This window comes from Oncorhynchus tshawytscha, linkage group LG21 (genome assembly GCF_018296145.1).
Source record: "Oncorhynchus tshawytscha isolate Ot180627B linkage group LG21, Otsh_v2.0, whole genome shotgun sequence".
In the NCBI taxonomy this organism is placed as follows: Eukaryota; Metazoa; Chordata; class Actinopteri; order Salmoniformes; family Salmonidae; genus Oncorhynchus; species Oncorhynchus tshawytscha.
Window position 1 is genome coordinate 2,788,133 of NC_056449.1, and position 26,695 is coordinate 2,814,827.

Here is a 26,695-nt window from a genome sequence, read left to right on the forward strand (position 1 = left end):
TCATGGCTAAATATTTAAAATAGGGGGGTTAAGAGCCTTATGCAAGCTAGCTAGACACTGAATATTTTAGGTTTTTCACCGGAATTCAGTCATTGGATTTCCTAAGTCAGAAACCTTGACGTTATCAAAAAAATAAATCTCTCTCTCTCTCGTTGAATTGTAGCTGGAGGATTGTGGCACACAGAGGAGTGATGTCGGAGGAAGACCTGCAGGTCCTTTAAATGAACAGGTAATAACTGCCTTCTGTTTTTTTGTCACTCAACCTGCATAGAACGAAATGCATCAAACCGTGCCATGAAATCACTCCAATCTTTATGAAAGACATGGATGGTTATTGAATTCAAATGTTTTGGTATGAATGTTGTGTCTTGGTCTATGGGAAATATTATGACTGGTTCTGCATGAAACGACACAGAATGTGAGAACACCGGTGTGTCAAGAGCAAGTTTGTTGCTGTCAATGAAGGAGTAGAGAAAATAGAATGGTGGAAAATTCCATGTTTAGACTACCATGGCAGATTTCAAGGTCAAGACCTTGTTGCTTTCTCAGTGTATACTACTGTACCACAGGTCCTGTTAAATTATGCTATCCCAGACTTAGCATGGGTAGCTAAAGGCCACATTCTCTTAAGGTCTGTTTCCCTAACTTCTAATGATGATAGATGCTAGGCTAACTGGAAACACAGTCAATCCTGCGTACTCAAAGGCAACATAAAGACTATGTACTGTAGAAGAAAACACTTAAGAACTCTGAACGGCTCTGTTTGACTTTTAATCCGCAAGGAGCCTTGTACTAAAAGGCATCATTTGCTTTTAAAAGGCATCGACTTAAAGTTGCATCTGAAGTAATTCACAGGAGGAATCCTATTTAGGCGTGACGGATTGTAACTGCTTGATATGTGGATGCAAGTGCAACCCCCTACCGCGATGTAAAGAAAAATATGTTTGAAAAGGAATGCTTAGGCTTACAACAAGAAAATGAAAAAAAATTGCCCATGCTACCGATAACTATATTGGTCCGGTAATACAGGACTAGTAAAGGCCCAGTGCACCACTTTTGTGGGATTTTTAATATATATTTATTTTTTCATTCCAATTTTTCAGGGGGTGCTGCAGCACCCCTACTTCTCGCGGCTATGGTAGGGAGAATAAAACAATGCATTCTCAAACACAGCCTATGTGTTCATCACTTGCGTATGGAATCCTGTCTCCTCGTTTCCTTGAGAAGGCCACTGCTGTGCCGAACAGCCAGAACCCTATTAGATTATTTATGTATCTCGATTCACAATATCCTTATTGTGAACATTAGTCTTGATCCCTGTGATATAATTCCATGGCTTGTGTTTAGTCTTTAAATAGCATGCAGTGCCTGGAGAAAAAGGCTCTCCTTACATTTGTCAACGCTGGTAAAAGAGAGAGTAAATGCCAAGTAACATGAAGGGGCTTTTTGTTTCTCATTTAATCTGATTTAGCAAATAGCATGAAATTATGGTGAACTCATCATAAATCATAGATGACAAACATCCAAGCTTATATGGGATTACAGGTGTGGAATTGATTTAGCTCAACTTCTCTTTCTCTCTATGTAGTCTTCATGTCAGTGTGACCTTGTAATCACTTCATTGAATCTGAAGTGAAAAAGCATGACATGCAGTTAACAGTGGGAGAAATGTCCTTGGTGGTTTACTATAATAAGAAATTCAGTTGATACTGTATTTATGTGCTTCTTGCGGGTGTGTGTGTTTGGGGCGAGGGCTCTATGTGAGTGTATGTGTGTGTGCTTTTCATGTGTGCTGATCATAAAGCCTGGGAGTGCCCCTCCTGAAACAATACCTCCTCCAGTTCTGACGTCTGGAGAGAGTTTAGCCTAGTTTCAGTTTCAATGAGAGGCTCCTACTGGGCCTGGATCTGCTAGCTACAGTAGAGGCTCTATTGAAAGCAGCTGTTTCCAGGCTGCAGCATTGGCCACAAGGCCTTGTCATCTATCTGTCTTGGGGCTGTACTGCAGGCACGGGATGAGGCTGCTGAATGCCAGTGTCCTGTGTTTGTCTCTGTCGTTGTGTAGAGGAGGACCGAGCCTCCACCTCTACTGCCTCATCCTCAGCAGCAGGGTAAAAAGTTCCACCGCACGCTGCCCAAAGACCAAACGCAGCTGCTTTCGCTTCAGCACGACCACAGGCACAAACAGAGGGAGCCCCAGAAGGCTGCTAGTGCCACGCCTAACTGCCCTGCAAATAGCCAGTGCAAAGCGGTAAAGTCCCCCTTGTCCCACTCCCCCCGTCTCCCCGAGCACCCCCTCACTATCTGCTGCCTCCCTCTCTCTCTCTCTCTCTCTCTCTCACCGCCTTGTCTGTATCACTATTTGTCTAGTGTTGTGTTTGTTTGCGTTTGTGCATTAGTGTGCCAGATAGCTATTAGTCGCTCAAAGATAGATTGGAAGTATGTTTTGGATTATTAGTTATAATTCATAATCCAGTATGCAATAATATAGTCTTGACTACAGTGTCCAGGGGTCTGGTTCTGACTGTTCTTGTCCATGTTGCTCAGATGGAGATGGATAGGGGGAAGACATCTGACAGCTATCAGGTCAACCTGAACAGAGTGTTGGCTGGGCTGCCCCTTCCCATACACCCCCTTCCTCTCCCCGTAAACATCCATACCAGACTGAGCTCCGGGAGCAGCTCCAGCCCCTGTACCCCTGCCATGCAGAGGGCCGCCATACAACAGGTACAGTAGCCCACTCCCCATCCCCTGCCCAAATAACCGTACCCTTCCTAACACCACCAATCAATTCAATCAGTCAATATCTTTATTTGCCCCAGTTTGGAAAATCATTACGCAGCTAGGCATTCACAATATGCAATATGGTGTACTTACCTCATACATTATAAGTACTGACGACATCAACACCATCACCACGTGACAATGACACATAGTTAAAACAGCTGCCTGTTTCAAAGTAAAGGGTTAACTTAGCAAACAAGTCAGAGAATAGGTATTGCATCTCTATATTAGTAACTGCAAACATTAGATTAAAAATCTCTGTAAATGTCACTCTTTCAATTTATTTAGAAGTTATGACACGTATTTTGCAAGACCCTATTGACTAACCAAACGGGTGTCAAGGCTTCAACATATATTTTGACCATTTCAACATTTTGAAAACCCACGTTTTGTACTCTCACAGTTTTTGTCAGCTCTTCTGTTGGGAAGGTATTAGTCAAGGATCTATACATATCCTATGCCATCTTGTGCTTTGTGGTTGATAACTTAGTTGTCCTTCCTCTTACTTTATCCAGAACCCGAAAACGATTACTTCCTTTTTTCCATCTTGTTTGTCCTATAGTACTCAGAGTCTCTGTCTCAAATAGTACCCTATTCCCCTTATATTGCATCCATAGGGCACTGGTCAAAAGTAAAGCACTATAGAGAATAGGGTGCCACTTGGAACGCGACCAATGTGTCACTAAATAAAGTAATCTTACCCAGAGCCGTATGAATATATAAAAATATAGCTGGCCTGATCTAAACTACGTGTTCATTTCAGAATGCCAATCTTCACTCCAGTCGAGGCGCCCCTCACAGCAGCTCTATGTCTGACATGGCCACCACTCCCATGTCTCCTATGTTTGACGATGTCTTCTGGGACTTCCAAAGCTCCATGGAGTGCCCACCAAAGGTCTGTCCATCTATCAGTGTGGTGATATGTGTGTATATGTTGTGGTGTGTACACACACATGTTGTATGCAGAGGTCCAGTCAAAAGCGTTTTCTTTATTTTTTTCTATTTTCTACATTGTAGAATAATAGTGAAGACCTCAAGATATGAAATAACACATATGGATTCCAAAAAACATAGTAACCAAAAAAGTGTTAAACAAATCAAAATATATTTTAGATTTTAGATTCTTTAAAGTAGCCACCCTTTGCCTTGATGACAGCTTTTCACACTCTTGGCAGTCTCTCAACCACCTTCACCTGGAATGCTTTTCAGTCTTGAAGGAGTTCCCACATATGCTGAGCAAATGTTGGGTGCTCTTCCTTCACTCTGCGGGCCAACTCATCCCAAACCATCTCAATTCAATCAATCAATCAAATGTATTTATATAGCCCTTCGTACATCAGCTGATATCTCAAAGTGCTGTACAGAAACCCAGCCTAAAACCCCAAACAGCAAGCAATGCAGGTGTAGAAGCACGGTGGCTAGGAAAAACTCCCTAGAAAGGCCAAAACCTAGGAAGAAACCTAGAGAGGAACCAGGCTATGTGGGGTGGCCAGTCCTCTTCTGGCTGTGCCGGGTGGAGATTATAACAGAACATGGCCAAGATGTTCAAATGTTCATAAATGACCAGCATGGTCGAATAATAATAAGGCAGAACAGTTGAAACTGGAGCAGCAGCACGGCCAGGTGGACTGGGTACAGCAAGGAGTCATCATGTCAGGTAGTCCTGGGGCATGGTCCAAGGGCTCAGGTCCTCCGAGAGAGAGAGAGAAAGAGAGAAGGAGAGAATTAGAGAACGCACACTTAGATTCACACAGGACACCGAATAGGACAGGAGAAGTACTCCAGATATAACAAACTGACCCTAGCCCCCCGACACATAAACTACTGCAGCATAAATACTGGAGGCTGAGACAGGAGGGGTCAGGAGACACTGTGGCCCCATCCGAGGACACCCCCGGACAGGGCCAAACAGGAAGTATATAACCCCACCCACTTTGCCAAAGCACAGCCCCCACACCACTAGAGGGATATCTTCAACCACCAACTTACCATCCTGAGACAAGGCTGAGTATAGCCCACAAAGACCTCCGCCATGGCACAACCCAAGGGGGGCCGCCAACCCAGACAGGATGACCACATCAGTGAATCAACCCACTCAGGTGACGCACCCCTTCCAGGGACGGCATGAGAGAGCCCCAGTAAGCCAGTGACTCAGCCCCTGTAATAGGGTTAGAGGCAGAGAATCCCAGTGGAAAGAGGGGAACCGGCCAGGCAGAGACAGCAAGGGCGGTTCATTGCTCCAGAGCCTTTCCGTTCACCTTCCCACTCCTGGGCCAGACTACACTCAATCATATGACCCACTGAAGAGATGAGTCTTCAGTAAGGACTTAAAGGTTGAGACCGAGTTTGCGTCTCTGACATGGGTAGGCAGACCGTTCCATAAAAATGGAGCTCTATAGGAGAAAGCCCTGCCTCCAGCTGTTTGCTTAGAAAATCTAGGGACAATTAGGAGGCCTGCGTCTTGTGACCGTAGCGTACGTGTAGGTATGTACGGCAGGACCAAATCAGAGAGATAGGTAGGAGCAAGCCCATGTAATGCTTTGTAGGTTAGCAGTAAAACCTTGAAATCAGCCCTTGCTTTGACAGGAAGCCAGTGTAGAGAGGCTAGCACTGGAGTAATATGATCAAATGTTTTGGTTCTAGTCAGGATTCTAGCAGCCGTATTTAGCACCAACTGAAGTTTATTTAGTGCTTTATCCGGGTAGCCGGAAAGTAGAGCATTGCAGTAGTCTAACCTAGAAGTGACAAAAGCATGGATTAATTTTTCTGCATCATTTTTGGACAGAAAGTTTCTGATTTTTGCAATGTTACGTAGATGGAAAAAAGCTGTCCTTGAAATGGTCTTGATATGTTCTTCAAAAGAGAGATCAGGGTCCAGAGTAACGCCGAGGTCCTTCACAGTTTTATTTGAGACGACTGTACAACCATTAAGATTAATTGTCAGATTCAACAGAAGATCTCTTTGTTTCTTGGGACCTAGAACAAGCATCTCTGTTTTGTCCGAGTTTAAAAGTAGAAAGTTTGCAGCCATCCACTTCCTTATGTCTGAAACACATGCTTCTAGCAAGGGCAATTTTGGGGCTTCACCATGTTTCATTGAAATGTACAGCTGTGTGTCATCCGCATAGCAGTGAAAGTTAACATTATGTTTTCGAATAACATCCCCAAGAGGTAAAATATATAGTGAAGACAATAGTGGTCCTAAAACGGAACCTTGAGGAACACCGAAATTTACAGTTGATTTGTCAGAGGAAAAACCATTCACAGAGACAAACTGATATCTTTCCGACAGATAAGATCTAAACCAGGCCAGAACTTGTCCGTGTAGACCAATTTGGGTTTCCAATCTCTCCAAAAGAATGTGGTGATCGATGGTATCAAAAGCAGCACTAAGGTCTAGGAGCACGAGGACAGATGCAGAGCCTCGGTCCGATGCCATTAAAATGTCATTTACCACCTTCACAAGTGCCGTCTCAGTGCTATGATGGGGTCTAAAACCAGACTGAAGCATTTCCTATACATTGTTTGTCTTCAGGAAGGCAGTAAGTTGCTGCGCAACAGCCTTTTCTAAAATTTTTGAGAGGAATGGAAGATTCGATATAGGCCGATAGATTTTTTATATTTTCTGGGTCAAGGTTTGGCTTTTTTAAGAGAGGCTTTATTACTGCCACTTTTAGTGAGTTTGGTACACATCCGGTGGATAGAGAGCCGTTTATTATGTTCAACATAGGAGGGCCAAGCACAGGAAGCAGCTCTTTCAGTAGTTTAGTTGGAATAGTGTCCAGTATGCAGCTTGAAGGTTTAGAGGCCATGATTATTTTCATCATTGTGTCAAGAGATATAGTACTAAAACACTTGAGCGTCTCTCTTGATCCTAGGTCCGGGAGAGTTGTGCAGACTCAGGACAACTGAGCTTTAAAGGAATACGCAGATTTAAAGAGGAGTCCATAATTTGCTTTCTAATAATCATAATCTTTTCCTCAAAGAAGTTCATGAATTTATCACTGCTAAAGTGAAAGTCATCCTCTCTTGGGGAATGCTGCTTTTTAGTTAGCTTTGCGACAGTATCAAAAAGGAATTTCGGATTGTTCTTATTTTCCTCAATTAAGTTAGAAAAATAGGATGATCGAGCAGCAAGAAGGGCTCTTCGGTACTCCTCGGTACTGTCTTTCCAAGCTAGTCGGAAGACTTCCAGTTTGGTGTGGTGCCATTTCCGTTCCAATTTTCTGGAAGCTTGCTTCAGAGCTCGGGTATTTTCTGTGTACCAGGGAGCTAGTTTCTCATGAGAAATGTTTTTAGTTTTTAGGGGTGCAACTGCATCTAGGGTATTTGCGCAAGGTTAAATTGAGTTCCTCAGTTAGGTGGTTAACTGATTTTTGGGTAGACAGAGGGAATCTGGAAGGACATCAAGGAATCTTTGTGTTGTCTGTGAATTTATAGCACGACTTTTGATGTTCCTTGGTTGGGGTCTGAGCAGATTATTTGTTGCAATTGCAAACGTAATAAAATGGTGGTCCGATAGTCCAGGATTATGAGGAAAAACATTAAGATCCACAACATTTATTCCATGGGACAAAACTAGGTCCAGCGTATGACTGTGACAGTGAGTGGGTCCAGAGACATGTTGGACAAAACCCACTGAGTCGATGATGGCTCCGAAAGCCTTTTGGAATGGGTCTGTGGACTTTTCCATGTGAATATTAAAGTCACCAAAGATTAGAATATTATCTGCTATGACTACAATTGGGTTGAGGTCGGGTGATTGTGGAGGCCAGGTCATCTGATGCAGCACTCCGTCATTCTCTTTCTTGGTCAAATAGCCCGTACACAGTCTGGAGGTGTGTTGGGTTATTTTCCTGTTGAAAAACAAATGATAGTCCCACAAAGTGCAAACGAGATGGGATGGTGTATCACTGCAGAATGCTGTGGTAGTCATGCTGGTTAAGTGTGCCTTAAAATCTAAATAAATCACAGACAGTGTCAACAGCAAAGAACCCCCACACCATCACACCTCCATGCTTCGTGGTGGGAACCACACATACAGAGATCATCCGATCACCTGCTCTGCGTCTCACAAAGACATGGTGGTTGGAACCAAAAATATCAAATTTGGACTCATCAGACCAAAGGACAGATTTCCACCGGTCTAATGTCCATTGCTTGTGTTTGTTGGCCCAAGCCTCTTCTTATTATTGGTGTCCTTTAGTAGTGGTTTCTTTGCAGGAATTAGACCATGAAGGCCTGATTCACGCAGGCTCCTCTGAACAGTTGATATTGAGATGTGTCTGTTACTTGAACTCTGTGCAGCATTTATTTGGGCTGCAATTTCTAAGGATGGTAATTCTAATGAACTTATCCTCTGCAGTAGAGGTAACTCTTCCTTTCCTGTGGCGGTCCTCTTGAGAGCCACTTTCATTATAGCGCTTGATGGTTTTTGCAACTGAAATTTACTGAAATGTTCCATATTGACTGACCTTCATGTCTTAAAGTAATGATGGACTGTCGTTTCTCTTTGCTTATTTGAGCTGTTCTTGCCATAATATGGATTTGGTATTTTACCAAACAGTGCTATCTTCTGTATACCACCCCTACCTTGTCACAACGCAACTGATTTGCTCAAACGCATTAAGAAGGAAAGAAATTCCACAAATTAACTCTTAACAAGGCACACCTGTTAATTGAAATGCTGTCACATCGTTCGTAATAATGATGGTCGGACCAAGGCGCAGCGTACGTAGAGTTCCACATAATTTTAATGAATAAAGTGAGACTTAAGCAAATACAAAACAAATAAAGAATAAATGAACCGTGACGACAATGCACTGCTAACAGGCAACTAAACATAAACAATATCCCATAACCCACAGGTGGGAAAAATTCTACTTAAGTATGATCCCCAATTAGAGACAACGATAACCAGCTGCCTCTAATTGGGAATCATACAAATCACCAACATAGAAAATCAAATCTCGAACCCCACATAGAAAATATAAACTATAACAAAAAAAAACTAGTCACGCCCTGACCTACTCTACCATAGAAAATACAGGTTTTCTATGGTCAGGACGTGACAAATGCATTCCAGGTGACTACCTCATGAAGCTGGTTGAGAGAACGCCAAGTATGTGCAAAGCTGTCATCTAGGCAAAGGGTGGCTACTTTGAAGAATCTCAAATATGAAATATATTTTGATTAGTTTAACACTTTTTGGTTACTACATGATTCCATATGTGTTATTTCATAGTTTTGATATCTTCACTATTATCTTCACTATTATTCTGCAATGTAGAAAATAATACAAATAAAGAAAAACTCTTGAATGAGTATGTGTGTCCCAACTTTTGACTGGTACTGTATGTGTGGTGAATGTTTCTATATGTGTCTGTGTGTGTGTGCCTGGTGAGACTATAACCCCATGTGCGTGTGATATTATCTCTTAGGTGGTTCTGCTGTTTGTTGTTTTTGTGATTATGTTGATCATGCAAGCTTAGAGGAAGTGGAATGTTCAGCACGAGTTTGGCAGTGCCCTCAGGCTTCCTATGGCACCCCTGACTTACAGCAAACACATTTGATGATGTGATGCACGTTCTGTGTTTCCAATAACAAACTCTCATAACATTTCTCTAGTTCAGGTATGGGTAACTTTGATGGGGTTTGGGGACCACAACAAATTTGAACTCATCATGAGGGACCACAGTGGCTCGCGGGTCTGGGTATCCACCTCCATACCCTCAAGTGCAGTCAGAGCCGGCTTTAGCATTTTGGGGGCCCCAAGCGAAATTTTGTTGGGGGTCCCACGCCACCTTGAAACAAACAAAAAAAGTGCAACCCCCCTATTGACAGTGGAGAGAAAACATTGACATTTTACACATTGATGTTTTAAAGTGAATTTCCTACAGAAGGTACTGTAGGTCCGCGGGTCACCATTTGCCCATCCTTGCTCTGGGTCCTCTAATCAACATAGATTTGTATCCTTAGCATATGGAGTTGATGGGCTTTAATTGCTTACAAGTTCTCTTGTTGCATTCATATCACAGGAAAATAAAAGAAACACTTATGAAACCCAGAGCTGCAAGTAAAGCCCTGTTGAAGGAGTGTCAGTAGTCAGATGCGTATTTTCAGAATGACTTCCTCTTTCAGGGGGTGCAGTCTTCCTTTCCTCTTATGTGATGATGTGACACATGAGAGCAAGGTGAAAAGGTTGACAGCTGCAGGGGACCACGTTGAGAAATTTAAGCATTAGTCACATGAACACAAGGCCTGTGTGCCTGCTTGACATATGTTTCTTCTCCTGAGTTTGACTGAAGTTGTAATTCTTAGAATGTAGCAGCTATATTGTAATTAAATATCAACTTACTATAGAAGGTGATACAGTCCAGGTTGCCTCATTTGGATCAGTTCCACATACTATATTGTTTCTGCAGTCCTTACATAGTATGCAGTGGTTTGTAATGTCCTAATATACAGCATGCTTTGTTGAAGGCAGTCAGGCATATACTGTGTCCTCACATGTCAAAATTATATTTTGAAGGTTCCGGAGCGTACAACATCGAAATTCTATTGTAAAGAGCTGATGAGTCATCACCGGACTTCATCAAGGTATGTTTTTCACCACCATCACACATCATTCAGGGTAGCCTAGTGGTTAGATCGTTGGACTAGTAACTGGAAGGTTGCAAGTTCAACTCCCTGAGCTGACAAGGTACAAATCTCTTGTTCTGCCCCTGAATAGGCAGTTAACCCACTATCATTGAAAATAAGAATTTGTTCTTAACTGACTTTTCTAGTTAAATAAAGGTTTTAAAAAAACAGTCACAGGGTGGATGATCCATAGATCAGCTTTGACAGGCCCCATGTGCTTAGGGGATCACTTTCACTGGCACTCTATGGACATTTGATATCTCTGTTACATCATTTGAAGTACACTTGTGTGTGCCTGATCCTTGTCACCTCTCTCCCTCTCCTGGTTGCTCTTTTCTTGTGGCAACAGGTCACAAATCTTGCTGCTGTGATGGCACACTGTTATATTTACCCTGATAGATATTATGTCAAATTATTTGTGGGTCTGTGTAATCTAAAGGAAATGTGTCTCTAATATGGTCATACATTTGGCAGGAGGTTAGGAAGTGCAGCTCAGTTTAATTTTGTGTGCACATAGCCTGTCTTCTCTTGAAAGCCAGGTCTGCCTACGGCAGCCTCTCAATAGCAAGGCTATCCGCACTGAGTCTGTACATGGTCAAAGCTTTCAGGTATTCTGCTACTGTGTACTCTCTGTTTAGGGCCAAATAGAATTCTAGTTTGCTCAGTTTTTTTGTTTATTCTTTCCAATGTGTTGGTTGTGTTTTATTGTGCTGCTGTCCTGGGGCTCTGTGGGGTCTGTTTGTGAACAGAGCCCCAGACCAGCTTGTTTAGGTGACTCTTCTCCAGATTAATCTCTCCATAGGTGTTGGCTTTGTTATGGAATGTTTGGGAATCGCTTCCTTTTAGGTGGTTGTAGAATTTAACGTCTCTCTTCTGGATTTTGATAATTAGCGGGTATCGGCCTAATTATGCTCTGCATGCATTATTTGGTGTTTTGCATTGTACACTGAGGATATTTTTTGCAGAATTCTGCATGCAGAGTCTCAATTTGGTGTTTGTCCCATTTTTATGAATGATTTGTTGGTGAGCGGACCCCAGACCTCACAACCATAAAGGGCAATGATTCAAGTATTTTTTAGCCAGATCCTAATTGGTATGTTGAATTTTATGTTCCTTTTGATGGCGTAGAAGGCCCTTATTGCCTTGTCTCTCAGATCGTTCACAGCTTTGTAGAAGTTACCTGTGGCACTGATTCCTATCCCTCTCCCTCTCTGTTGTCCAGTGGGGGCCCTCAGTCTCCTGTGGAGAAGGGTGGGAAATCCATGTCATCTCACGGAAGCTCCAGCAACAGCTCCCAGTCAGGTCTGTGTCCTTGTGTCCTCCACAATTACTCACTTGCTTCACCTCTCCCTCTCTCTCTCTCTCTCTCTCTCTCTCTCTAAACCACTCACCACTCATAGATGGTCCCTTTCAACACATCGATTCATAGTAGATCCATCAGCTGCATAGTGTTACTACATGGTGAACTACAGCCTGTGAGAAAGCATTGGGTGTTTACAAATCAGACTATAACCACAATACACAGGAAATTTCTCACTGGAACCTAAACATCCTGTCAGAGTTGTTCCCCCCCCATGAGTTGAAAGTGTTTGAAAGTGAAACTCTGAACCACGCACCGTGCCACCGCTTCACTGTTTGGCTTTGAAACAGAAAAATAGTTGAACGTTTTACCTAGTTTCTTGTCTTTAGGAAAGACCTAAAAGGTGTCTAACACTTTCTGTGTAGTGGTAGCATTGGCCTGTGCTCTGTCTGTTGAGTAGTGCAGTGTGTTTTGGGGTGTGTGGGAGCTTATGAGGGCGTGTGGGTGAGTAACAGGGCCTGTGGTAGAATGGGTGTGGGGAAAACCAGTACAATTAATGGTTAGACAGACTCTCAAAATAAATGCCTTTTGGATGGCGAAAGAAAGAAAGAAAGACTGGGTAATATGTTAAAATATCCCTTTTTTACCAGTAATCGTCAGTTTTAAGAAAGCAGTTCAGGAGCCTCCCGCACAATATAGTAAATAAATGTCTTTGTTTAAATGTAAAAGGATTTCATATACTGTACATGAAGAGGGAGCAATAGCTCAAATAGAGTAGTGATAATGATACATTTGATAGTGCTTTTCCAAGTCCTTTACAAGGGCTTTACATTTTAGCATTCAGGTAGTAAGCCAGAAGAAAAACAAGGAATCCCATACAATGTATCCTCATGCCTTAGTCCTTATCTAGACTTGTTCATCATACTAGCAGAGCATACATAGTTTGAGGAAAGATCACATAATGAGCCACCAAAGCTATCTAGAGTATCTGTATGGCTCTGGTAATATTTATAGAGAGTGGACAACATAATGAAACGTGAGATAGAGATTTTCCTTTGACTCTTTCAGGTTACTTCAAGCTGGAGAGCCCTATGCTGCAGAGCCGTCTTCAACAGTACAAGAAGTCTCAGGAGACTTCTCAAGCAGCCCTGCTGCAGCAACGGGTGTGTACAGTATCTATTGGGGTTGGGCTATGTTACGATAGCATCGTCTATCGACGATGACTGACAGCCATAATCGATGGTTTAGCCTATTTGAACTTGACTGGCGCCACGCAGTAAAGAACGGGGTCGGACAGCGCACAGCAGGACTGCACACGAGTGACATTCTGAGTAATTTTCCTATTCCTATTTGCTCTAGCAATACATTTATTATATACAGAACACAAGAGAGGAAAGTAGGCTAGACAGAGTGGAGAGAGAACTCCACCCATATTGTTTCTCTCTCTCTCATTTCGGATGCATGGACCTTATAGCCTAAACCTATTTTCTTTATAACGGACACTCCTTAACTATCTTATGTCGAGCTGTAGAATTTTTGGGCTATACTCTCTTCTCTCGCCATACGATATTAAAACTACTTTGGACAAGACTAGCCTACACTTTCATCGTTTTATGCATGCATGGCTTTCTCCCGATCAAACAATGAATTAATCTAATGGAAAACCATCTCATAAATGTATTTGAATAGCCTAAAAACTTAATGTAGCCAGGGGACTAATAATGAGAGAGAACAATCTGTATCAATAGTCCATAGAAAAATCAAGTTTAAGCTTATTAAGAAATAAATGATCTGTGCGGCCGGAAGCAGTTTGGGGTTCTGCAAATTATTATTATTATTTTATTATTATTTTATTTTATTATTATTTTTTGTACTATTTTTCAGGTGGTGCAGCAGCACCCTACATGGCTATGCATACAAGGTTGAAAACAAAATTGTCAATAAACTATCCTCCTACTTGGCCTATCATAAGTTAAAGTTATGAACAGTAGCCTATTTCCAAATATTTGAATAGCCTAAGAAAGAGTTGACCTAAAGTTGCCACTTTCAAAAAGAACACGAATAAAAGTCTGAATCTATAGGCTTAGGCATATGCTATTCTCAATCACAGCTTTATGAGAGATAGAACAAACCATAGGCCTTTTAAGAAAGGAGGATGATGCAAATAAAGCAATTATTAACCCGTTCTGAAGACGGCCTCTATCCAGCCCATGATTTATAACCTAACTCACTACGGTATAGACTGTCACTCCATCGTGTGCACCCCACACAAACACACACCTACCTGGCCATGCTGAAGCTCCATCAGAAATCAAAAAATATATATATTTGCCTCCACTTAGCCTCTGACCAGGCTTTCAACAAGATTATCTTTCATGAAGTTGTAGCATGCAAGTTTGTTTTAATTAACTTTTTCAATAAAATGTTTTTGGGGTTGGCCAATAGGGGCCGATACCATCATATCATGTTTTACTAGTACATCATCAAGATAGGACAAAGCTTGACATCGCCCAACCCTAGTATCTATATATAATAAAAATGTAATTTAGTAGACGCGTTTTTTCCAAAGTGAGAGTCATGCGTGCATACATATTCGCGGACCAACTAAGCCACAGAGGACGGCATCTGTTGCTATCCCGGCATCTAGAACACTATTTTACATCTGTTACTTTACTCGTTCACCCACATTAGATTTATAATGTCGTTTTCAGCCATGATTATCAGAACTCTTCCAGTGGGTCAAGTTGTTCTTTTCTTTATTGGCTCCAGTTGCCCCGTGGTTGTGGAAAAGATCTGCATTTTGTAACACATGAAAACTTGGTCACCAAGTCTCAAGGCAATCGTGTTGGTCTCGCCTCGGTATTCGTCAGATGTTCGGTTACTGTTGTTTGTGACCGTCTGTTAAAACAACCAAAGGTAAGAGACTGATGAATCCGATTACCTCTGGATTTGAATTAGGAGAATCTATCTGACCGTCTAACATCTGCGTTTGCTCTTATCAAAACAAAGAATGCTGGAACTCCTCCTCGTCGACTCATCTATATAAATAGCCTCATCTAAATAGTGTATCATTCCTTCTTATCCGTTCTAGACCAAATAGTGCATCTTATGACTAGGCCTATTGATTTGATGTCAGAGGTATGCCATTCCGAGAAGTAATGCCAGTTAAGATTCCGGTCATTCCGACGGGACCAGAGGACAAGGCAGCAGATGGGGACCCCGTTCTGTCCCGTATCTGATTCCCTCCAGGGGACACACAGTGTCCTTGTGTTTTATTCAATAGCATTCAGCCGTTTGTCATCTTCTTGTGACAATTATTCCTATATTCAATTAGCATTAGCAGTCCTGTATTATTATCATAAACGTGTCTGTCTCATGAATCCTGATGTCTGGTGTTCTATCTCTTATGTTATTCCCTGTGTTTCTGTCTCAGGGTTCCGGGCACTTATCTGGGGTCAAGTCCAATCTCAGTCCATTTGTCAAGGCAACAGAGTACTCCTCTTCCAGTGATGAAGTCGGGAGTAGTGACGATGAGGAGACAACCAGGTGGGTTCACATAGGGCTGTGGCGGTCATGACATTTTGTCAACCGGTAACTGTCATGCACATAAGTGCCGGTTTTACAGTAATTGACAGGTAATTAACATCTCCAGGCTTCCATGCATGGCCTACAAGCCACTGATGAGGACATTTGGAACATCTACATTTTAAAAAGCAAAAAAAATCTATTTAATATAGCCTACACCATCACAATATTTATTTTAGGCCGGTCTAAAGAAACATTATGATATGAAGAAATTGTAGCCTATTTCAGAAGAACAGAATAGCTTCTGAGTTGTCCTCATGTTAGGCCCTGATCTGGCTGTGCCATACACTGGCTGGGCCATATACATTTGCAGACAAGATTTTCTTATACTTCCAGTGGCATTATTTTATGTTATTTTAATAGAAAGAAGAATACAATTGAACATAGCTGAATAAAATAGAAAGGATATTTTTCCTAAACGATTTCCGTGAGAGTGCGCAGACATGCGTCATTTGCTATTCTGTGTTGAGCAGTTAACAAAGTGATCAATTGAAATGCTTAATTTAGAGTTATTTATACAACTTTAGTTGTGATACAAACCTTAGGCTATAACTTTTGATTTCTAATACATTCTAAGGCTGCATGATGCGACTAATGATGATTTGAAAAAGGTTGCATGAAAGGCATGCGCTTTGCTCTGTTTTTTTGGGAGGCTGCACACACTTCATCTGTCTCTCATTCACAATTCGACAAGCACTTGATAATATTCTCACCCATCAGACTATTCTCTATTTAATCCATCACATATAATATATGTGTAAAATTAGTTTGGATTCTGAACGGGCTGTTATCGGAACAGGGGCAGGGGAAAAAACATGTCACCGTATGCACTTAAATAGCGAATGGAGGACGCTTTTCCCCCAGTACATGCCAGCCAGGTAAGCTACTCCGGTTGTAAAGCGAAGCAATGTGCTTAATATTAGGAAACTTGAGAAATAAATATAATAGGCCTAGCCTATAGAAAGCTGATGGGATCCTCCTCTTTTTAATAAAGGCCATCAAAACTCAGTTCTCATGCAAAGCCTATAGAAATTTGCACAACATGGGCTTATAGGAACACTTATTTCATTCCATGCATCAAACAGCTATGAGGAGCTGGCTCTCGCTGCGCAACAGGTGATCCCATTCCGCTCAAACTCTAAATGCCCGGGCCCTGATGAAGTGTTTGATTTTTGATTGCATTGATGTCAGTTTAATTAGAGGGACAATAGAGGCAATAGGAAGTTTGGTAGGCTATTATTGACCATCAGTGGCATCAGAGCACAGTTTTGGAGAAGCCTAGTTACCGTGACTCGACAATCACATGGAATTTGACTGCGGTTATGACTTGTGACTGCCGGTGTGGCGGTAATACGGTCACCGCAACAGCCCTAGGTTCACCTTGATTGATTGATCGATTTATTTATTTATACTTATACAGCCAAAAACAAGCAGTATACAGTATAACCTCACCAGCGCTCACTGACTAGCATACTACTAGGGCAGCAGGCAGCCTAGCGGTTAAGAGCGTTGGGAGGGTAAACGCAAGGTTGCTTATTCATATCCCTGAGCCGACTAGGTGAAAAATCTGTCTGTTCCGTTGAGCAAGGCACTTAACCCTAATTGCTCCTGTAAATCGCTCTGGATAAGACTGTCTGCTGAATGAATAAAATGTACTAAGGTTGAGTCAAATTTTGTTAAACGTTGCATGAGCCTCCTCTCTCTGACTGCTGTTGTATGTGTTTCTCCAGGTCTCCATTGAGTAATGGGAAGGGCAAGTTCTTCCGAGGAGCCCCCGATGGGATTGTCCTGCAGCCCCATCATAATCTCAACCAGACCACGGTATACATACACACCCTTCTGTCTACACACACCCCCACATCCATACAGTACTACCTCTAGGACATTTTGTGTAAAAGTGCACTCACTTATTAGCTTTGAGAACTTCTCTCACTTGTAACGGATATTTATTCTGCACTTGATGAAAACTCATAGCAAATAAGTTTCAAACTCTTAACATTGAACGGGATGATGTTCCATGCTTTCAATCGATATTTTAGTCAGATAACAGATGGTGGTGTCCATTGTCTTCAGGTTCATACCACAGTCAGCTTCATTAAATCGGTCTAATAGGTTGCTTAACATGGCTTCCCTGAACTGCTGATTTGGAAATTGGGTCATTGTCAGAGTTCAGGCTTGTTGTAACAGAGCAGATGCAGTGTGAAATCTTGTTACTTACTCACACAGGCAGCAGCATGCATTGACCCAAATGGTACCCTACTCCCTGGCTAATAAAGTTCACTATTTTTGACCAGAGCCATATAGACCCTGGTCAAAACTAGTGTACGATATAGGGAATAGGGAGCCACTTGAGCTCAGCCGTGTCCCCGGTCCTGCGTGAGTCATTTGCATGACAAACACTAGAGGGCACTTTGTGCATACTAACTAAAACATGGAGCGGAGCAGAGCAGAGCCCATTGATGCCGTTCTCCCACAGGCCCCTCAGAGCCTCCTCCTCCACCTCCAGTGATGAATGCAATGCCACTTGGCACGGTGTAAGCAGGGCCTGATATCCTTGTTTAACTCACCCACTTAAAAAAAACAGTCATTGGAGACTTAGTGTCATGAAAACCTAAACAATGCCTTCCTGCCATAAGACAGCGTTAGCATTGGCGTGTGTGTAGATGCCGCTGCCTGTTCCTCCACACAGTGTTGTTGTGACACAGGGAATACAGAGTGACAGACGGGCAGTATTAACGAGGGATTATGCCGCTGTTCTGCTGTGTGTCTCTTCTCTAAGCAGAGCAGCGTGGCATCAGGCCTTAAGAGTGGCCAGCCACTACACAGGCCCATGGCTGTAGGATCAGAATGCAATGAGAATTACCTTCTCCCTGATCTTCTGCAGAAGAGCCCGGCCCATGAGCCCCTGGGGCAGCACGTACTGCATGACGTCATCTTACCCCAGTCTCCGAGCGGACGAGGACCGCACTTTGATGTGAGTTCTCTAGAGGTCATAAAATATTTAAAGGCCCAGCGCAGTCACAATCCTGTTTTTCCTGTGTTTTGTACAACAACTGAAGAAATTAACACTGTAAAAGTGTGAAAAAAAATGTATCAGTGTTATTTCCTAATAGTTGCTGCTTGAAAATACAATCTACATAGGACATTCTAATCAGCCTATTTTCATGGCCTGTTTGCATGTGCGGGATTTCGGTTTACCTGGTAGCATCACCAGATGGTTAATAGACCAATAACAAAGAGAGTTCCAAACCTCTCTGCCAATAACAGCTAGTTTTATATTTTCATCTCCCCACTGAAGACCACCCAGACAGTCCTAGCAAAATTCTTGCTTGAGAATTTTGTTCTTGCTAAAAACCTATTTTTGTCCATTTTAATGGAAAACTATTACAGTAATTGTTAGACAGAAATGATTTGATATTGATATATGTGCCTTTAAGAATATGGGCCTTTAAGAGTAATACTTTATAGAGTGCAGTGGTTGGATCACTGAATTTGTATTTGATGTGAGTTTATCTTTCTCCACTAGGGGGAGATGAAGTAGCAGTTTTAGACTTGCACTCCCCCTTCCATCTCAAGATTGATATCAAGCCTACTGGGAGTCTTTGATTTATTGTTGTTGATGTTGTTTCATTTATATGAATTATGATTTTGGATGCCTTTGCAGAAGCCTGTAAACAGTCCTCCAGGGAAAAGCATTTCGTCCTCCTCCTCCTCCTCCTTCACTCCCTTCATTGACCCCAGGCTGCTGCAGATCTCTCCCCCTCAGAGCCCAGTGGGCTACAGTCCCAGTGAGTGCCAACATATACACACTCATACACACACACACACACACACACACACACACACACACACACACACACACACACACACACTATGCTACAAAGGAAATGCCCCATAGACATTCGAGCACTGCAGTAAATCACTGCATGCTAGGGTGGTCTCTAAACAGCATGCTTTGGTCTATAAAAAGGACTATCTTATCATAAATCTCATTCAATGTATGTTTATATATGTATTGTAAAATAAGAGGGGACAGAGGGGAGGGATTCTCTCACATATGTTTTTTCTCCTGTACATGTTTACAGTAATTAGTATAAGATCAGATGCCTGACATCAAAATTACGTCCCATGGTTGTGAATACGAGTATTGGTTGTGCTTTTCCCCTCCAGCGAGTGGCAAGCCGCTCGCTAATCAGGAGCCAATCAGGAGAGAGGGGCACAGGAAGGGCTCCGTGGTTAACGTGAACCCCACCAACATCAGACCCCAGAGCGACACCCCCGAGATCCGCAAGTACAAGAAGAAGTTCAACACCGAGATCCTCTGTGCTGGACTGTGGGGTACGCAACAGTTAAACACTCGACCCCTAGCCCTTATCCCCTAGAAAGGCACCTTTATAATAACATTGAGATTAACACCCAATCTGATCCTAACCCCCATCCCCTAGACACTTACTGTGTTGATCTGAAAGGATTGGATATGTATTACTGTGATATGGTAGTAGCTCTACCTTACAATACTGTCTAGAGCAGTAGTTCCCAACCTTTTTTGAACCGTGGCACACCCCACACCAAAAATGTCCCTATTATTGTATTTAGTGGTAATGACCTCCATCATCTATTTCCATGTGTAGCAAGTGAAGTGGAAAATTTCTAAACAATGCAAAATGGAATAGAAATTAAGGAATTAAGTTGTCTAAATGAAAAAGAGTAGGCTACAATGATCAACCAACAGGTAGCCTGTTGTTTCATATGAATGGCGTTGTAGACGAGGACAATTAACCGTGCTACTGTAGCTAGCTAGCTTCTTTAAAAAGGATTTGATGCAGTCAAAATAGGAACTACCAGATGGTATGATAGATAACCTATGGCAGCAACAAGTTTGTCTAATTAGCATGAGTCGGTTTGGCTACATTCTCTCACCCTCCTTCCATACCACAGACATAGACTGTCACATACACCGGCCTCTGCTCTTCTCTTGCCCCTCCCCCACCATTCTGCTTAAAAAAGCAGAGCGCAAATCTCTCTCTATCTCTATCTCTCTCTCTATATCTCTATCCGGATATCCGGATATCATAATGTTTTTCGAAATAGTGAAATCATTTAAAATGCCCATCCCTAGTTTGTTGCTGAGGCTTGTGATGTTGAGGCCTAACGCAGGGGCATGGTGTGTTGGTCCAGGTGTGAACCTGCTGGTGGGGACAGAGAATGGTCTGTGGCTGCTGGACAGGAGCGGTCAGGGGAAGGTCTACTCTCTGATCAGCAGGAGACGCTTCCAACAGATGGACGTTCTGGAGGGCCTCAATGTGCTCATCACCATCTCAGGTAATTGCACTAGTTACAGTAGTGCCACACACAAGTATATACAGTACATCTGTCACACACACAGATAAACATACACACACACACAGATAAACATACACACACACAAATAGTCAGTCTTGGAATGTTTTTTGCACCTACTTTTGCAGCCAATTCTATAGTCCTCTAAACTCCATTACTGTCTCCTCTCTGTCAGGTAAGAAGAACAAGCTGAGGTTGTACTACCTGTCGTGGCTACGGAACAAGATCCTACGGAACGACCCAGAGGTGGAGAAAAGGCAGGGCTGGACCTCAGTAGGAGATCTGGAAGGATGTGTGCACTACAAAGTTGGTGAGTATACATTACCTGGCCTTAGATCATGAATGTGTTACGAAACCAATACCTAGCTTACGGATATTGTTGCACTCGCTTCGTCTAGGCGTCGTAGGCCTAGTTACCTTGTCTGTAACCTGAATGAATGTGTGCATTTATATGAGAAATCAGCATATGCACCTAGGTGTTGAATGTACATGTGCCCAGGGAGACAGCAACCTTGCCTTGGTCCAGGGCCAGCTCTGTCTCTCTTGACCTCTTAGTCGGCCTGTCCAAGCGGATTCTCATTTGTTCAGATGGTGACGAAACATAAATATGTCCAAACTAAAGACTCAAAAACAAACGAAAGGCCTCATGGCTTCCAAAAAAAAAAAAAAAAACAGCAGGCTCACGGCTTGTAAGATGGGACACTGACTGACTATACCATTAATTGGCTGAACCTGATGTGCTTGTCAAGCCTTGGCTCAGCAACTAGACGCGGTTGCTGACACCTGGGGGATGGAGGGTGGAAGTATCTATGTCCTAACACTAACCCCCCATATCATAACAATAGCGTCACGACTGATGTGTTGGATCAATCTTTCATTGTATTGCATGACAGGCCTATATGAGTGATGTTAAAATATTTAGACATATCACTGCTTTACCAAAGGTTTTTGTGTTGTTGTATTTTATTTTTTATTTAACCAGGTAGGCTAGTTGAGAACAAGTTCTCATTTACAACTCCGACCTGGCCAAGATAAAGCATAGCAGTGTGAACAGACAACACAGAGTTACACATGGAGTAAACAATTAACAAGTCAATAACAGTAGAAAAAAAGAAAAAAATAGTCTATATACATTGTGTGCAAAAGGCATGAGGAGGTAGGCGAATAATTACAATTTAGCAGATTAACACTGGAGTGATAAATGATCAGATGGTCATGTGCAGGTAGAGATACGGGTGTGCAAAAGAGCAGAAAATTAAAATAAATAAAAACAGTATGAGGATGAGGTAGGTAAATTGGGTGGGCTATTTAACGATGGACTATGTACAGCTGCAGTGATCGGCTGCAGCGAAAGCAATGTGTATAATACAAGCAAACAACTATTTCAAGATGATTGGATCTATTCTCTGAGTGTCTGACACCATTAGAGCACAATAGGTCAGTGTGTGAGATTGTGGGTGCATGTGAACTGGGTGTGAGGGAGTGATTGTGTGTCACGGTGTAGTGCTAGTGCTGAGCTCAGGAGATGTGAGCCTCTCTTTCCTGCGACTCTTCCTGAGGTTAGTAAGAGTGTTGACAGAGTGAGGACAGCTCAGGGACTTCAACCAAGGAAGGATGTGATGTCATAGTGAAGCACTGTCCTTCCCAGTCCTTCCCAGCACTCCCCTCTGTATTGTTTCTCATAGTCGGAGGCATGCTGCTATTGCCTCAGTGAAAGGCAATTGGCTTCCTGCCTTTCAAATCTTAGTTTACACAAGAGTTTCGTCCTAAATGGCACCATATTCCTTACATTGGCCTTGGTCAAAAGTAGTGCACTAAATATGGAATAGGTCGCAATTTGGGGCACAACCACAAACCTCTTTGTTGAGATTGTCTAGTGATCATTAGTTCAAGACCATTGACACGTAAGTATTACAGACTGATGTAGTGAAAGCCTTTATCTTGTTCTGTTTCCATTATGGGAGAAATCGCTAATCCTAATTGAAATCCCTGCTTTTTTGTTACATGTCATTTCAGTTCGATATGAGAAGATTAAGTTCCTGGTGATTGCCTTGAAGAATGCTGTGGAGGTGTATGCATGGGCTCCCAAGCCTTACCACAAGTTCATGGCTTTCAAGGTGAGAGTCACATCAAATATGTATGGAGGAAAATAATCACATCCACATGAAGTGAAGTGGTCGGAATAGGATATTATTAATGGTGCATCACTGCAAGACTACTTTCCACTACCACGGTGCTTACCAATGGAACAGCAAGAGGAACTGCCCATCCCTTCCTTCAGGCTCTGCTCAGACCCAACACCTCAACCCAAGCACTCCATTCTGCCACCTCAGGTCTCTTTGCACTCCCACACCTACGGGAGGGCAGCTCACGCTCAGCCTAGTCCAAGCTCTTCTCTGTCCTGGCTGAGCCAATGGTGGAAACAGCTTCCCCCTTACTAAAATGTCAAATGTCAACACTACCTTCCACTTGTCTTCTTCTCTATGGCGATGTCCTTTCATTGTAGCCTGGGTGCCACTCCTTATGGAATTGTCACGACCATGTTTGGCTTGGAGTAGGCATAAGCACAAACGGATCTGGGACCGGGATACTTTCGTTGTGAATCTAGAATGCTCTAATGATAGGCAAAGAGAATATGTAATGCTATTAAGGTCACCTTGACAACACTGTCCTAGTTCTGAACTCTCCTCAGTGGCTTGCCCTACTTCTTACACATCTTTCTAGAATGAACAGTTTTAATGATTTCTACTCGCTGCACAGAAACCATGAAAGATATGAAATATACTAACCTTGGTGGTCACCATGGGTTAGCTCCTAGTGTTAGCTCCTGGGTGTACAAAACATTAGGAACACCTGCTCTTTCGATGACACAGAATGACCAGGTTAATCCACGTGAACGCTATGATCCCTTAAGTCCACTCTAATCACGGTAGATGAAGGGGAGGAGACAGTTTAAAGAAGGATTGAGACAATTGAGACGGGGATTGTGTATGTGTGCCATTCAGATGGTGAATGGGCAAGACAAAATATTGAAATATGGCTTTGAATGGGGTATGGTAGTAGGTGTCGAAAGCGTGAAAAACCCAGCGCTGCAATTCGTGACACAATCAAAACGGTGCGCACCGTGGGTTTTTCACACTCAACAGTTTTCTGGTTGAGTCAAGAATGGTCCACCACTCAAAGGACATCCAGCCAACTTTACACAACTGTGGGAAGCATTGGCGTCAACATGGGCCAACATCCCTGTGGTACGCTTTCGACACCTTGTAGAGTCCGTGCCCCAATGAATTGAGGATGTTTTGAGGGCAAAAGTTCCTAATGTTTTGTACACTCAGTGTATGTCTTAACCAGGAAGAACTATTGGCTCTAGCTATACTGTACACTATAAATATAGTTATACTGTATACTATAAATATAGTTATACTGTATACTCTTCCGAAGTCATTCCTAATGTCTGTCCTTGTTGTGTGTATCCAGTCGTTCGGCTCGCTCCCCCAGAGGCCTCTGTCTGTGGACCTGACGGTGGAGGATGGACAAAGACTCAAGGTCATCTACGGTTCCCTGTCGGGCTTCCACGCCATCGACGTGGACTCGGGGACGCCCTACGACCTCTACTTGCCAACGCACGTGAGTCCTCCACCCCCAACTCAACTCCAGCCTCCTCCAAACTCTCCCACACCCCCTCCACCCTCTCCCCACCCCAGCCTTCTTTCTCCCTCTCAGGGCCATGCAGCCTGGGTCTTTGGGTCTCTGCCAGACCTCCAGCCTACAGTTTCTGTGTCTCTATTCTATAGCAGATAAGCAGCTCTTCTCCTCTGCACCCACGCCACTCAGCGTGATCTTTTGTTCTGACTCAGAGTTGACGTGGGTAGAAGCTGTTTGCCACCACAGCCAGTTGACTAATGCGGTTGATACAGTATAATATCGACAGGATGGGTTTGTGTTTAAGCCAGGCCTGCTACTGTCAGTATCTGACCTTGTGGCACTTGTCTTTGGAGCGGCAGGCAGACTGGCGGTTAACAGCGTTGGGCCAGTAACCGAAAGTCGCTCTGGATAGGAGCGTCTGCTAAATGACTAAAAAGTCAAATTCTCGAAAAGCCCCTCGTAGAAATTCTGCTCTGTCACGGTATAAGCTCAAACATCACTTACCTCAGAGCAAAGGAGATACAGTGCATTTAGGGAGCTTTTCCTCTCGGGAGCAAACAGATTTACTGAAAAATAACTCAAGCTTCACTCCAGTAATCTACCGCGGTCACAACAGTTGTCTGAAGATACAGGGAGGTCAGCCTTGGTCAGTTATCAGTTAATCTCAGTGGTAGCTGTGTTTGGCTGACTACCAGGAAGTGAATGAGGCTGAGAATGACTGAGTAGCCAGCTGAACCAAGTGATGGCTATTGTGTTAGTTATAACTTCTAACCCCTCTATGAGGCTCAAGATGTAGCAGGGTGGAATAATGCAGATGTGCAGATTGTTGCACTCTTAGTCACTGTGGACAGGGGAGCTGAGGCAGCCTCTACTCTTACTGATGAGAATCCCACACACCCACACAATTCTGCAGAGAGCTGCTGGGAGCTGAGAGCCAGAGCAGAGGAAGAATACATTCTCAGAAGGAAATTAGCTTTATTACACACTCACAATACACACTCACATACACATACACTTGCACACTCACTTTTGTGCGTACATCTACACAAATATAGACTTGTACACACACACTGTACCACCTCCCAGTGCTGTGCCCTCAGAGTTGTCCTGTGGCTCTATCCCTCTTCTCCCACTGTGCTGGCCCACATAGCTATCATTGGCTGCTTCTCTTTGGCCCCAGTCTCCAGCCATGTGTGCTACTTTTCACCAGATAGATAGCTCTAAAAATACCTTGGCAGCGCCGGCAAACCATGTGCCTGCTAAAGTGACCTGTTATTCTCCCATTTTTTCTCATAACAGTGATATATTTAGAGAGCACTACCACACACTCCATAACACTGGTGCCTTAGTCTCTTACACTGCAGCGGAAGAGAAGAGTCCTTCTCTTTTACCCGATCACTCGCTCTCACATTCACTCTCATATTCACTCACTCTCACTGGCACTCACTGGTCCGCTCATTCTTTCCTTCACACACACACACACACACAACTTTTCTCCCACGTACGTTCTCCCTGCTGGCTGCGGTTGATGATGAGATGATAAGGATACCGAGGCAGCGGATTAAGATAGCGCTGCGTCTGTGGATGCCAGTGTTGATGCTGAGGATTGTGGTGGCACAGCCACAGTGGCATGAGGACAGCGGGTGGCAGCTGGGGGGACAGGCTCTCGGCCGGGCAAGTATGGGGATCCTGTGGTGACGAACACTGGTGCTGTGGTAACTTACACAGGTCCTGTGGTGACTAACACTGGTCCTGTGGTAACTTACACTGGTCCTGTGGTGACTGTGACTTACTGTACATAGAAGCTTTTGGGGTTGTTTGAGGTGTTGGTTTGTTTGGGGATTTGGGGTTTGAGGTTATACCTGCTGTTTAAGCTACTAGTCTAAGCCAGTACGTGGACTCGCTTATAGCAGCTCTTATGTAGAACGACTTTGTTATAATCTTCTTATACGAAGGGGTCTTTTTGGGGTTATTGTAGATCTCTTGTGGTCTTAGAAACGTTGTGTATGTGAATGTGTGAATGTTGCATCCTCATAGAGATAACAGAGACTAAAAGACAGTCTCATTGTTTGAATGTTGGCTATTATGCAAGTGCTTATGAGGGACCTGGGGGGGGGGGTCAGAAGTGGCTCCCTCCTCCGCCTCGCTGCCACTTATTCAACCCAAGATGCTGTTCAGTGGTTATATTCATAGGTTGCACCTCCGTCACTCGGTCGCATCATGCCATTGTTATGAACGTTCTCAAGCCGCCCTCTATCAGCGGCGCCATAATGGTGCCCTAAAGTGATGATAAGCCCAAGTCATTCTGGACAGAGGCTAAATTACACTGTAGTGCCTGGCAATACGATGACATTGCTAAAGTAGTCAAATATTTATTAGGAAACAACTTTGCCAGCATTAT

General features: G+C 43.2%; 1 protein-coding gene across 4 annotated transcripts in view; it reads left to right on the forward strand.

The window, feature by feature from the left end:
* LOC112220702 (mitogen-activated protein kinase kinase kinase kinase 4-like) overlaps positions 1 to 26,695 on the forward strand; it is a 57,475-nt gene that overhangs the window by 25,110 nt on the left and 5,670 nt on the right. Inside the window, exons 14-29 of one of the 4 annotated variants that reach the window (XM_024382545.2) lie at positions 164 to 229; positions 2,065 to 2,250; positions 2,547 to 2,726; positions 3,547 to 3,678; positions 10,315 to 10,382; positions 11,647 to 11,726; positions 12,793 to 12,887; positions 15,158 to 15,270; positions 17,040 to 17,130; positions 18,092 to 18,283; positions 18,974 to 19,097; positions 19,480 to 19,647; positions 20,488 to 20,631; positions 20,825 to 20,959; positions 22,666 to 22,766; positions 24,127 to 24,276. In XM_024382545.2, the coding sequence (XP_024238313.2) occupies positions 164 to 229; positions 2,065 to 2,250; positions 2,547 to 2,726; positions 3,547 to 3,678; positions 10,315 to 10,382; positions 11,647 to 11,726; positions 12,793 to 12,887; positions 15,158 to 15,270; positions 17,040 to 17,130; positions 18,092 to 18,283; positions 18,974 to 19,097; positions 19,480 to 19,647; positions 20,488 to 20,631; positions 20,825 to 20,959; positions 22,666 to 22,766; positions 24,127 to 24,276 (2,025 nt within the window). The remainder of the gene's footprint in view (positions 1 to 163; positions 230 to 2,064; positions 2,251 to 2,546; positions 2,727 to 3,546; positions 3,679 to 10,314; positions 10,383 to 11,646; positions 11,727 to 12,792; positions 12,888 to 15,157; positions 15,271 to 17,039; positions 17,131 to 18,091; positions 18,284 to 18,973; positions 19,098 to 19,479; positions 19,648 to 20,487; positions 20,632 to 20,824; positions 20,960 to 22,665; positions 22,767 to 24,126; positions 24,277 to 26,695) is intronic. The other 3 variants (XM_042302866.1, XM_042302868.1, XM_042302867.1) reach the window with 3 other exon arrangements.